The sequence below is a fragment of the Ochlerotatus camptorhynchus genome, unplaced genomic scaffold, assembly GCF_037179485.1.
Source record: "Ochlerotatus camptorhynchus isolate MF236.1 unplaced genomic scaffold, CSIRO-AGI_Acam_v1.1 ptg000767l, whole genome shotgun sequence".
NCBI classification, from domain to species: Eukaryota; Metazoa; Arthropoda; class Insecta; order Diptera; family Culicidae; genus Ochlerotatus; species Ochlerotatus camptorhynchus.
In genome coordinates, this window is record NW_027041234.1 from 2,021,107 (window position 1) to 2,033,829 (window position 12,723).

At 42.4% G+C, this 12,723-nt stretch overlaps 1 protein-coding gene across 1 annotated transcript in view; it reads right to left on the bottom strand.

Annotated features, from left to right (window-relative positions):
• Positions 1–12,723, bottom strand: part of LOC135714943 (dipeptidase 1) — a 237,002-nt gene that overhangs the window by 49,433 nt on the left and 174,846 nt on the right. Inside the window, exon 6 of the mRNA XM_065238351.1 lies at positions 12,163–12,247. Within this exon, the coding sequence (XP_065094423.1) occupies positions 12,163–12,247 (85 nt within the window). The remainder of the gene's footprint in view (positions 1–12,162; positions 12,248–12,723) is intronic.

Sequence of the window (12,723 nt, forward strand, 5' to 3'; positions counted from 1 at the left end):
GCACAGCCCCTGCAGACTTTGAATACCTGCACCTGGAATGCTGCTCCCCCCCGCCTCCCGCAATGCGAGTGGCGGATGGCGAAGTGGCGGATTAATCAACTATCATGTACTTCCGATTTTTCTTCACCACATGTTAGTTTGGGTGCTAACATTCCTAAATCGGTTTGTTTTAAAATGTTGTTGTCAGAGGAAATTTTTGATTCATTTTTGCATGGGAATATTTAGGCTCTTCAGAGTCATAATCTCTTATGTGTATGGACAATTACTATATATTTAATAAAATTTAAAAATACTAAAGCTACTTGGGGTCAATACAAAACTAAATACAGCAGAATTGAGGCGAGCTAAAAGGAAGGATTGGAGACGGAGAAATATATGAAGACATCAATAACGCTCCAGCAGCTGCAAGGCTGCATGAAGTTCTTTCAAAAGACTATTCAAATGGTCTTGGGAGCCTAAAAAAGAAGATGGTAGTTTTACAGCTGACTCTTCTGAAACACTGGAAGAAACGATGAGGACTCACTTCCAGGAGTCAATTTCATTTTCGCCTTAAGAACAGGACTTTGAAATGGCCTGTCAGAAAGCTTGTGAAATCTTCACGTCATCTAGAGTTGAATGGGCATTGAGTTCTTTTCAACCTTTCAAATCTGTCGGGAAAGATGAAATATTCCCAGCATTACTTCAACAGGGGAAATAAACGCTCAGCCCCCTGCTTACTTACTACTATTCAAAGCCAGTGTTACTTTGGGCTAGGAAGGTTCGAGTTGTTTTCATTCCAAAAGCTGGAAAACAAAATAAAACGACTCCGAAAGCCTTTAGACCCATACGCCTTTCCTCTGTTCTGTTTTTCTTTTTTTTTTTTTTTTTCCTTTGGTTTGTTTTTTTCCGTCGATCTTGTTTTCCGTGCTGAGCACCAATGCTACCGTCGTGCCAGGAAGGCAGCTCCCACACCTGGACCCTACCTATCGACCCATCAACTCATGAACCGGGGGCCAACGGCTTGGCTTTACTTCCCTTCCGAAGGAAGGCGTGATCAGAGATGTTATGCCTCAGAACATCCCGGCGGCGCCGATTGGTATTGAACCCAGGCCTGCTGGGGTGAGGGGTAATCACGCTTACCACTACACCACCGGCGCCGTTAACATCTGTTCTGTTAGAGACAATGGAAACATTTTAGATGATTTAATCAAATCAACAAGGTTAGCGAGGTTACCTCTTAGCACATTCCAATTTGCTTATCAATCAGGTAAATCTACGGTAACGGCTCTACAATCGCTAGTTAGTTCAATATAGCAGATATATTCGACAATGCGTTCAGCTAAGGAAGCAAAGGGCTTGGATAACTGACTTATTAATAGGATAATAGCAATGCTCACAGATCGAGAAATATCTGCTGATCTTGAAGATGCCCAACTAACTTTAAGATCGGTGAAGGATTGCCCTCAAGGAGGGGTACTATCACCCTTAGTGTGGTCTTTATTGGTAGACAAATTCCTTAAATGTTTGGCGGAGCAAGGTTTCGATGTGATTGGTTACGCAGATGATGTGGACATTATGGTGCGTGGAAAATATGAAAATACGATTTCTAATCGGTTACAAACTGCGCTCAACATGATCTTAAAGTGGTGTATGAGAGAGGGCTTAATCCCTTCAAAAGCTGTCATAGTCCCGTTAACCAAAAGAACACAAGTTATGTTGGTACAGCCTACTCTAGATGGAGTTCAAATTGTGGTCGCGGACGAGGCTAAATAACTCTCTGTTACTTTGAACCAAAAACTAAATTGGAACTCTCATCTCGATAATGTTATCACTAAGGCTAGAAATGGGATATGGGTTTGCGGTAAAGGTGTGGGGAAAACATGGGGACTACGACCAAATTTGGTATACTGGATATATTCAGCAATAGTTCGACCAAATATTACCTATTCTTCACGGATATGGAATTCAGGAAAACTGCAAACTGCATATCAATGACAGGGGCAATGAAAAGTGCACCATCTGATGCCTTGCATGCCCTTCTCAATTTTCCGCCCTTGCATCAATTTGCTAAATTACAGGCACAAAAAAGTGCCCTACAGTTCAAACGTCAAAATAAGATTATAGATGGCAATCTGGTTGCGCATTTGAGTACCCTTAAGGATTTCAACTTACATTCAGCTTAATAAATACAGTGGAGGATTGGATGGTAACGAAGACGAACTATGATGTTCCCTTCAAAGTGGTTAAATCAAGCCGCAATGTTTTGGAATCTGGTGGGCCAAATATACGTTCAGGATTTATTGTATTTTACACCGACGGGTCAACAATGGGGAAAATACTGGAGCTGGGGTCTATGGCCCTGGAGTCAGTCAAGTTGTACCAATGGGAAATAGTCCCACAGTTTTTCAAGCAGAAATTCAAGCAATGATTGAATGTGTGAATATTTGCCTCATAAGGAAATACAGGTTTGCCAAGATTTGTATGTTCTCGGACAGTCAAGCAGCTCTTAATGTGCTTAAGGCGTGTGTCGAGCAAAGCTAGTGTGTGAATGCACAATTAGCCGAAAGGACCGAAATTACATTTTACTGGGTGCCCGGTCATTGTGGTATTGTAGGAAATGATAATACCGACAGTCTAGCAAGACAAGCTTCTGCATCGTGCTTCATCGGTTCAGAGTTCGCTTTGTGGAGTACCTGAGTGTGCTCTGAGGATGGAACTGGAATTTGGGAAACGTCTATGGTAGAATCTAGTTGGAATGCCACGGATACATCTAGACAAGCCAAAAGATTTGTAACACCGAGTGCTGCTAATGCTCGGATCTTACTTAATCTTAGGAAAACTGATGTTCGGGTTATAACTGGTCTAATGACTGGTCACTGCTCTAGAACATATCACTTATATAAAATTGGAAAAATTCAGTTTAGCGACTGTCGTTTTTATCGTGTTGAAAATCAAATTGCTGAAAATTTACTCTGCAATTACGGAGCACTGATCAATCAAAGAACGTCAGTATTTGGAAAAGGGATATTATGTAAAACCCTTTGAAATTTGGAAAAGCAATCCCAACAGGGTATTGGACTTTATAAAACGAGTTGTCTATCGCACCTTAATTGTGACAAAATTTGCGACTAGCACCACATTATATATGGATCAAACAACAATATCCCTAAGTAATGGACGCAATTGTAAAATGACTCTACAGACGAGAAAAAAAAATTAACTTTCCCCCGATATAATATTTTAAAATGAACCTATTTTGGAATGTGAGGACCCAAACTAAATGATGAATAACAGATAGCGGAAGTAGCGGTGCCGGGGGTGTAGTGGTAAGCGTGATTACCTCTCACCCCAGGAGGCCTGGGTTCAATCCCAGTCGGCGCCACCGGAATTTTCTGAGGCATAACATCTCTGATCACGCCTTCCTTCGGAAAGGAAGTAAAACCGTTGGTCCCCGGTTCATTAGTTTGATGGGTAGATAGGTAAGGTCCAGGTGTGGGTGCTGCCTCCCTGGTAGCATTGGTGCTCAGCACGGAAAACAAGATCGACGGAAAAACAAATCAAGATAAAAAAATGGGAAGGAAGTAGAAACGAAGGAGAAACCGGAAGATGGAGCAAAAGTTGACATCGACCAAAACAAAGATGAAGCTGGTAAAATGCAATGGAAATCATTATACCCTGTAAATATCTGGAACCGGCAGTCAGATCGGTTTGATTTTTTTTTTCACAAGTACATATGGATGAGGTCTTTCTAATGTAAAAAAAATTCATGTTGATGAAGTGTACCGTTGATTTAAAAAAAAATCATTAACTAAAATCATTCTACCCTATATATATCCGGAACCGGAAGTCAGATCGAGAAAAAAATCGATGGTGATCAATGGCACAATAGGGCCTTTCAAACGAGAACCATATTGATCGAATAAGCAATCTCCAAAAAAAACTTGCCTAGATGAAACGCGTCCACAGACAGCAAATTTCATCTTGCTGGGTCGACTTTTCATATTCAATTTGATTCTAAGATGTCGCAATCAAACTGTAGAGCCAGATCGAGCCGAGTTCTATCGATTGGGAATGTTTTATCTCACCTGTAGCTTGTGTGGATGGCTATCGGTCACAGAGGACAAGACGTGTGAAAATCGATTCTAATACTTATGTTACGGTACTAACAAAGGCAAAACAAACATCGTATGCAAGACTATATTCCAGAAGAAGAAGAAATCTAGAAGAAAACAGCTGCAGCAGCAATTCAAAAAGTCTGAATATATTCACCTATGGTGAGGTCTGACCATTCTTACTTATTAAAATTCCAACAAAATTGCACTTGTCCTCATTTGAGGAAGATAAGTAAACAGTTCAACGCTAACAGACGAATCGAATTTGATTTCCCTCTCCCGGAAAAAGCTTATCAAAAATGCTAACACAATGGCTACTTCAAAACTGACCAAAACATAATAGAACATCAACTGTTAGTACAAATTTTGAAAAATCCTTTAAATTTGTCGAACCTCTTAACGGAATCCCTTTATGAAGAGCTTTGAGTTTGTTGGTTTATTTCCTTTAAATTCCGTTATAATTGCTTATCTTTTGACAGATACGCGTATTTCGTCTGCTACTTGCAGACTTCATCAGTGGTGTTCAGTACTTGGCTCTGATAAAGTCTGCAAGTAGTAGACGAAATACGCGTATCTGTCAAAAAATAAGCAATTATAAAGGAATGTAAAAACGGCGCTGGTGGTGTAGTGGTAAGCGTGATTACCTCTCACCCCAGCAGGCCTGGGTTCAATCCCAGTCGGCGCCACCAGGATGTTCTGAGGCATAACATCTCTGATCACGCCTTCCTTCGGATGGGAAGTAAAGCCGTTGGTCCCCGGTTCATGAGTTTGATGGGTCGATAGGTGGTAGGGTCCAGGTGTGGGAGCTGCCTTTCTGGCACGTCGGTAGCATTGGTGCTCAGCACGGAAAAAAAAAGAATTTAAAGGCAATAAACCAACAAACTCAAAGCTCTTCACAAATTTTGAACTTTCCATTAATATTTTTTATTGTTTTTGCAGAAAACACATTTAGGGGAAATGGATGTTATGTCAGCCTAAATGCTCCTAATTTGAGCCCATACTTAAATTCAGCAATCAACTAAATTTTCAATAGCGACCAAAAATATCCATTAGTACAGTCCCATTGACGCGCTCATCTAGATAAAATTGATAAATAGCAGATTTTTAGCGATGGGCCCAATCTTAGATACATAGGCCAACATTAGAGCCACTTCCCCTATCAGTCCAGAAAACCGCTTAGTTAATTAAAAAAAATCTAAAAGTTTATGATTTGACCAATTTTGAAGTGTCTATTGTGTCCATTTCAGAAAAGTTAGCATGTTTGATAAGCTTTAAAATAAACACGAATTTTTAAATCATAAAAATGTCCTTATTTTGTAATTGATGTTTTTAAAACCTTTTTTTTAATTAATCTTTAACGAGAATTAAAGATTTTATTCAGAGTGTATTTTTTTCAAACAAGCAATTCAGTTTTCTGCAGCTTTGTGTCAGACGTCATTTCAATAAGGTGCGAAATGGCCAAATTCTAGCACAAACTTGGTTCATTACCCCTAGTGAACAATGATGCGAAATTTCATGGAATTCTGAGGGGCAAAATCTAAAATTTGTCAATTTTTTATTGTGACCTGACACTGCTCTGAAAGATATGTGAATCTTTATCTAAATACTCATGCGATACATTTTGACTCATGACAGATTTGGGCCAAGGAGCAATCGAAACATACTCGAGTATGGCCAATGTGACTTTAGGCGGTTAAAATGGCCACAAATAATAATAAACTTGTATTTTTTTTATGAATAAAAGTGACTTTTGTTAGCGCCAGAGTGCTGCCCCAACAAACAATTTAAGCTGATTAAAAGCTGAATAAGCAATTTTAGCAGAAGACACAAATGTATCCCTGAATAAGCTCTTATTCAGCAATCAATGTTTCAACTACCCAAAAGTTCCCTCAGAACTTCCAAGAAATTCCGTCAGAACTTCCCAGAAGTTCGGTCAGAACTTTCCAGAAGTTCGGTCATAACTTTCCAGAAGAAAGGTCAGAATTTCGGTTCGAACTTCCCAGAAGATCGGTCAGAACTTCCCAGAAGTTCCGGCAGAACTTCCATAGAAATTCGGTCAGAACTTCCCAGAAGTTCAGTCAGAACTTTCCAGAAGTTCAGTCAGAGCTTCCCAGAAGTTCGGTCAGAGCTTCCCAGAAGTTCGGTCAGAACTTCCCAGAAGTTCGGTTAGAACTTCCCAGAAGTTCGGATAGAACTTCCCAGAAGTTCCGTCCGAACTTTCCAGAAGTTCCGTCAGAACTTCCCAGAAGTTCCATCAGAACTTCCCAGAAGTTCCGTCAGAACTTCCTAGAAGTTCGGTCAGAACTTCCCAGAAATTCGGACAGAACATCTCAGAAGTTCCCAGCAGTTCCGTCAGAATTTCCCAGAAGTTCCTTCAGAACTTCCCAGAAGTTCCGTCAGAACTTCCCAGAAGTTCCGTCAGAACTTCCTAGAAGTTCGGTCAGAACTTCCCAGAAGTTCCGTTAGAACTTCCCAGAAGTTCGGTCAGAACTTCCCAGAAGTTCCATCAGAACTTCCCAGAAGTTCCGTCAGAACTTCCCAGAAGTTCGGTCAGAACTTCCCAGAAGTTTGGTCAGAACTTCCCAGAAGATCGGTCAGAACTTCCCAGAAGTTCGGTCAGAATTTCGGTTCGAACTTCCCAGAAGATCGGTCAGAACTTCCCAGAAGTTCCGGCAGAACTTCCATAGAAATTCGGTCAGAACTTCCCAGAAGTTCAGTCAGAACTTTCCAGAAGTTCAGTCAGAGCTTCCCAGAAGTTCGGTCAGAGCTTCCCAGAAGTTCGGTCAGAACTTCCCAGAAGTTCGGTTAGAACTTCCCAGAAGTTCGGATAGAACTTCCCAGAAGTTCCGTCCGAACTTTCCAGAAGTTCCGTCAGAACTTCCCAGAAGTTCCATCAGAACTTCCCAGAAGTTCCGTCAGAACTTCCTAGAAGTTCGGTCAGAACTTCCCAGAAATTCGGACAGAACATCTCAGAAGTTCCCAGCAGTTCCGTCAGAATTTCCCAGAAGTTCCTTCAGAACTTCCCAGAAGTTCCGTCAGAACTTCCCAGAAGTTCCGTCAGAACTTCCTAGAAGTTCGGTCAGAACTTCCCAGAAGTTCCGTTAGAACTTCCCAGAAGTTCGGTCAGAACTTCCCAGAAGTTCCATCAGAACTTCCCAGAAGTTCCGTCAGAACTTCCCAGAAGTTCGGTCAGAACTTCCCAGAAGTTTGGTCAGAACTTCCCAGAAGATCGGTCAGAACTTCCCAGAAGTTCGGTCAGAACTTCCCAGTAGTTCGGTCAGAACTTTCCAAAAGTTGCGTCTGAACTTCCTAGAAGTTCGGTCAGAACTTCCCAGAAGTTCGATCAGAACTTCCCAGAAGTTCGATCAGAACTTCCCAGAAGTTCGATCAGAACTTCCCAGAAGTTCGATCAGAACTTCCCAGAAGTTCGGTCAAAACTTCCCAGAAGTTCGGTCAAAAATTCCCAGAAGTTCGGTCAGAACTTCCCAGAAGTTCGGTCAGAGCTTCCCAGAAGATCGGTCAGAACTTCCCAGAAGTTCGGTCAGAACTTTCCAAAAGTTGCGTCTGAACTTCCTAGAAGTTTGATCAGAACTTCCTAGAAGATCGGTCAGAACTTCCCAGAAATTTGGTCAAAACTTCCCAGAAGTTCGGTCAGAACTTCCCAGAAGTTCGGTCAGAACTTCCCAGAAGTTCGGTCAGAACTTTCCAGAAACTTGGTCAGAACTTCCCAGAAGTTCGGTCAGAACTTTCCGAAAGTTGCGTCTGAACTTCCTAGAAGTTCTGTCAGAACTTCCCAGAAGTTCGGTCAGAACTTCCCAGAAGTTCAGTCAGAACTTCCCAGAATATTGGTCAGAAATTCGGTCAGAACTTCCCAGAAGTTCGGTCAGAACTTCCCAGAAGTTCGGTCAGAACTTCCCAGAAGTTCGGTCAGAACTTCCCAGAAGTTCAGTCAGAACTTTCCAGAAGTTCAGTCAGAACTTCCCAGAAGCTCGGTCAGAATTTCCCAGAAGATCAGTCAGAACTTCCCAGAAGTTCGGTCAGAAATTCCCAGAAATTTGGTCAGAATTTCCCAGAAGTTCGGTCAGAACTTCCCAGAAGATCGGTCAGAACTTTTCAGAAGTTCGGTTATAACTTTCCAGAAGTTCAGTCAGAACTTTCCAGAAGTTCAGTCAGAACTTCCCAGAAGTTCCGTTAGAACTTCCCAGAAGTTCGGTCAGAACTTCCTAGAAGTTCCATCAGAACTTCCCAGAAGTTCGGTCAGAACTTCCCAGAAGTTCGGTCAGAACTTCCCAGAAGTTTGATCAGAACTTCCCAGAAGATCGGTCAGAACTTCCCAGAAGTTCGGTCAGAACTTCCCAAAAGATTGGTCCGAAGTTCGGTCAGAAATTTCCAGAAACTCGATCAGAACTTCCCAGAAGTTCGGTTAGAGCTTCCCAGAAGTTCGGTCAGAACTTCCCAGAAATTCTATCAGAACTTCCCAGAAGTTCCGTCAGAACTTTCTAGAAGTTCGGTCAGAAGTTTCTAGAAGTTCGGCCAGAACTTCCCAGAAATTCGGTCATAACTTCGCAGAAATTCGGTCAGAACTTCCCAGAAGTTCGGTCAGAACTTCCCAAAAGATTGGTCCGAAGTTCGGTCAGAAATTTCCAGAAACTCGATCAGAACTTCCCAGAAGTTCGGTTAGAGCTTCCCAGAAGTTCGGTCAGAACTTCCCAGAAATTCTATCAGAACTTCCCAGAAGTTCCGTCAGAACTTTCTAGAAGTTCGGTCAGAAGTTTCTAGAAGTTCGGCCAGAACTTCCCAGAAATTCGGTCATAACTTCGCAGAAATTCGGTCAGAACTTCCCAGAATTCGGTCAGAACTTCCCAGAAATTCGGTCAGAACTTCCCAGAAATTCGGTCAGAACTTCCCAGTAGTTCGGTCAGAACTTTCCAAAAGTTGCGTCTGAACTTCCTAGAAGTTCGGTCAGAACTTCCCAGAAGTTCGATCAGAACTTCCCAGAAGTTCGATCAGAACTTCCCAGAAGTTCGATCAGAACTTCCCAGAAGTTCGGTCAAAACTTCCCAGAAGTTCGGTCAAAAATTCCCAGAAGTTCGGTCAGAACTTCCCAGAAGTTCGGTCAGAGCTTCCCAGAAGATCGGTCAGAACTTCCCAGAAGTTCGGTCAGAACTTTCCAGAAGTTCGGTCAGAACTTCCCTAAAGTTCGGTCAGAACTTCCTAGAAGCTCGGTCAGAATTTCCCAGAAGTTCGGTCAGAACTTCCTAGAAGCTTGATCAGAATTTCCCAGAAGTTCGGTAGAGCTTCCCAGATGTTCAGTCAGAACTTCTCAGAAGATTGGTCATAACTTCCCAGAAGATCGATCATAACTTCCCAGAAGTTCGGTCAGAGCTTCCCAGAAGTTCGGTCAGAACTTTCCAGAAACTCGGTCAGAACTTCCCAGAAGTTCTGTTAGAGCTTCCCAGAAGTTCGGTCAGAACATCTCAGAAATTCTATCAAAACTTCCCAGAAGTTCCGTCAGAACTTTCTAGAAGTTCGGTCAGAAGTTTCTAGAAGTTCGGCCAGAACTTCCCAGAAATTCAATCAGAACTTCGCAGAAATTCGGTCAGAACTTCCCAGAAATTCGGTCAGAACTTCCCAGAAATTCGGTCAGAACTACCCAGACATTCGGTCAGAACTTCCCAGTAGTACGGTCAGAACTTCCCAAAAGTTCGGTCAGAACTTCCCAGAAGTTCGATCAGAACTTCCCAGAAGTTCGGTCAGAACTTCCCAGAAGTTCGATCAGAACTTCCCAGAAGTTCGGTCAGAACTTCCCAGAAGTTCGGTCAGAAATTCCCAGAAGTTCGGTCAGAACTTCCCAGAAGTTCGGTCAGAGCTTCCCAGAAGTTCGGTCAGAACTTCCCAGAAGTTCGATCAGAACTTCCCAGAAGTTCGGTCAGAGCTTCCCAGAAGTTCGGTCAGAACTTCCTAGAAGCTCGGTCATAACTTCCCAGAAGTTCGGTTAGAACTTCCCAGAATTTCGGTCAGAACTTCCCAGAAGTTCGGTCAGAACTTCCCAGAAGTTTGGTCAGAACTTTCCAGAAACTCGGTCAGAATTTTCCAGAAGTTTGGTCAGAGCTTCCCAGAAGTTCAGTCAGAACTTTCCAAAAGTTGCGTCCGAACTTCCCAGAAGTTCCGTCAGAACTTTCTAGAAGTTCGGTCAGAAGTTCCCAGGAGTTCGGTCAGAACTTCCCAGAAATTCGGTCAGAACTTCCCAGAAATTCGGTCAGAACTTCCCAGTAGTTCGGTCAGAAGTTCCCTGAAGTTCGGTTAGAACTTCCTAGAAGCACGGTCAGAACTTCCCAGAAGTTCAGTCAGAACTTCTGGGAAGTTTAGTCAGAACTTTCCAGAAGTTGCGTCAGAACTTCGCAAAAGTTCTGTCAGAACTTCCCAGAAATTTCATCAGAACTTCCAAGAAGTTCCGTCAAAACTTTTCAAAAGTTCCGTCAGATTTTTCTAGAAATTCCTTCAGAAATCCTCAGTCTAGGGTAATCCAAACAATTAGTTTTGCATTTCCCGACGTTTCGGCCGTTTATTGTGGCCTTTTTCAAGGATTATACTGTCTTCTTGTATGGTTCATTGAGTTTGATTTTAATTAAAATGGGACACTATACGATACTACACGTTACAACGGTTTTTCTGTTATCTTCTTCAAAACAACCGTTGTGAAATGTAGTGTCGTATAGTGTCCCATTTTAATTAAAATCAAACTCAATGAACCATACAGGAAGCTCCTTCAAGCTTATCGTGGCAACAAACAACATTTAACGACAATGATGCCTTTGGATCTGGGATGCTAGGGCCAGATGGGTTTGTTGGCGCTCAACAGCATGTAGAATAGCCACACTTTCCACGAAGAAAACGGAGCATTGGTCAGGGAGCCAGAAAAGATCCTAATAGAAGCTTCATTTGGAAGCTCATTCTAAAAGCTTGCTCCTCTGACTTAAAAAACACGGACAGAACTATAAATCTGAGGATCTGCGCAGTAAATGAGCGTTTTTCAAAAGTTTGGAGCATTTAATAGATTTAATAGTGTGTTTACATAGTTACCATTTTATTCAGGCAAATGAAATTATCAGGAAAAGAACGACTGATCTTTGTAAATTTTATATCATATAAAATAACTATCACGAAAACAAACAAAAAATAGATAGATCTTTGCGGTCCAAACCAGCATGTCGGGGCAAGTGGATTGAACTCAACTATTACACTGAGGCATAAAATCTTTGATCCACGGGAAGTAAATCCATTGGTCCTCGGTTCATGAGTTGATGGGTCGATAGGTAGGGTTCAGGTGTGGGAGCTGCCTCCTTGGCGTCGGTAGCATTGGTACTCAGTACGGAAAACAAGGTCGACGGAAAGCAAATCGAAGAAAAAAAAAAAGATTTTGGTGCTTCTTAAAGTCCGTAAAAATCATTATTTTTCTAAGATGCAGCAAACTTCACTATTGTTAATTTTTTTTTATATATCTCAGAAATCTTAAAAATGTCTTCAAATCAAAGCTTTCGAAAAAAAAATTGAAGCCTCCGAATCTTGAAACAGAATAAGAATCCTGTTCCATTAAAATCGATTCGATGGTGTAAGAACCCCAAACATTCAGTTCCAGAGCCTGCAAAACTTGCCGAGACCCCGTTATTTTTATTCTAAATAGCTAAGCATATTTCCCTCAAAAAAATCCCATCAAAATCCCACCGCTGTTATTGAAATCAACTCGTATCGAAGGAATTCGCATCTATCCGTCCAGCCAGCCAGAGGGTTATTACTAGCATCAGAATGTTCGAGATGCCGAAGCGACCGAGGCAGGGATGAGTATAGCATCAGCAAATATTGACACCACCGTGTTCCCTTCTGCTGGTCCTCCTCCCCCATCCGAAGCCAAAAACCCTTATCTTGGGAGGTGACTTGAGCAATTTCTTCGACCATGTCTTCAAGGCTCCCTATATCTAGCAGGACCCGGTCAAGATTTGTACATGGCATGGGAACGAGGAAGGTACGGTGGGAAGCTAACCGAAGAAAATTTAATATAAATTAAACTTACCGACAACATCCTTGAGGGTTGCCTTCTCGCCACAACTAACGAAATGTGGGTAGAATGCAACCATCACCAGGCCACCGTTGGCAGACTGTAGCAGCAGCAGCAGCAGTGGTAGTAGTCGGTCATCGTTGCAGATGTGGTTTGTTGCGACCGGTCAGCCAAAGTCATTCGATGTCGTCCGAAACAAGATCCGGGGTGCGCAAATGCGTGTGTCCGCAGCATCCGAGGACATTGTGAGCAAGATACCGTTCATTGTTGTTGTTGATGATGTTGTCGTTGTTGTGATTGTGGCATCCAGATTCGTTTGCATGCAGTAGTTGGGAAACGAGATGGGAAAAGTTGCGCATTAATTCCATCGGTAGACCACAAGCTGGTGCGGGAACCCCTGATATCCCCATCCCGGAGCCAATCGGTGGAAGTGGCTAATAAAAAGCGTCATCGAGTCTGGGACCCTCTGCAAGCACCGCAAAGTGCTCCATTCTGTGGCGTGGAGCACAGTACAACAACAAAAAAAAAAGAATCCTACCGATTTTAATTAATTTCTTGTTTTTCTTTAATCATCTA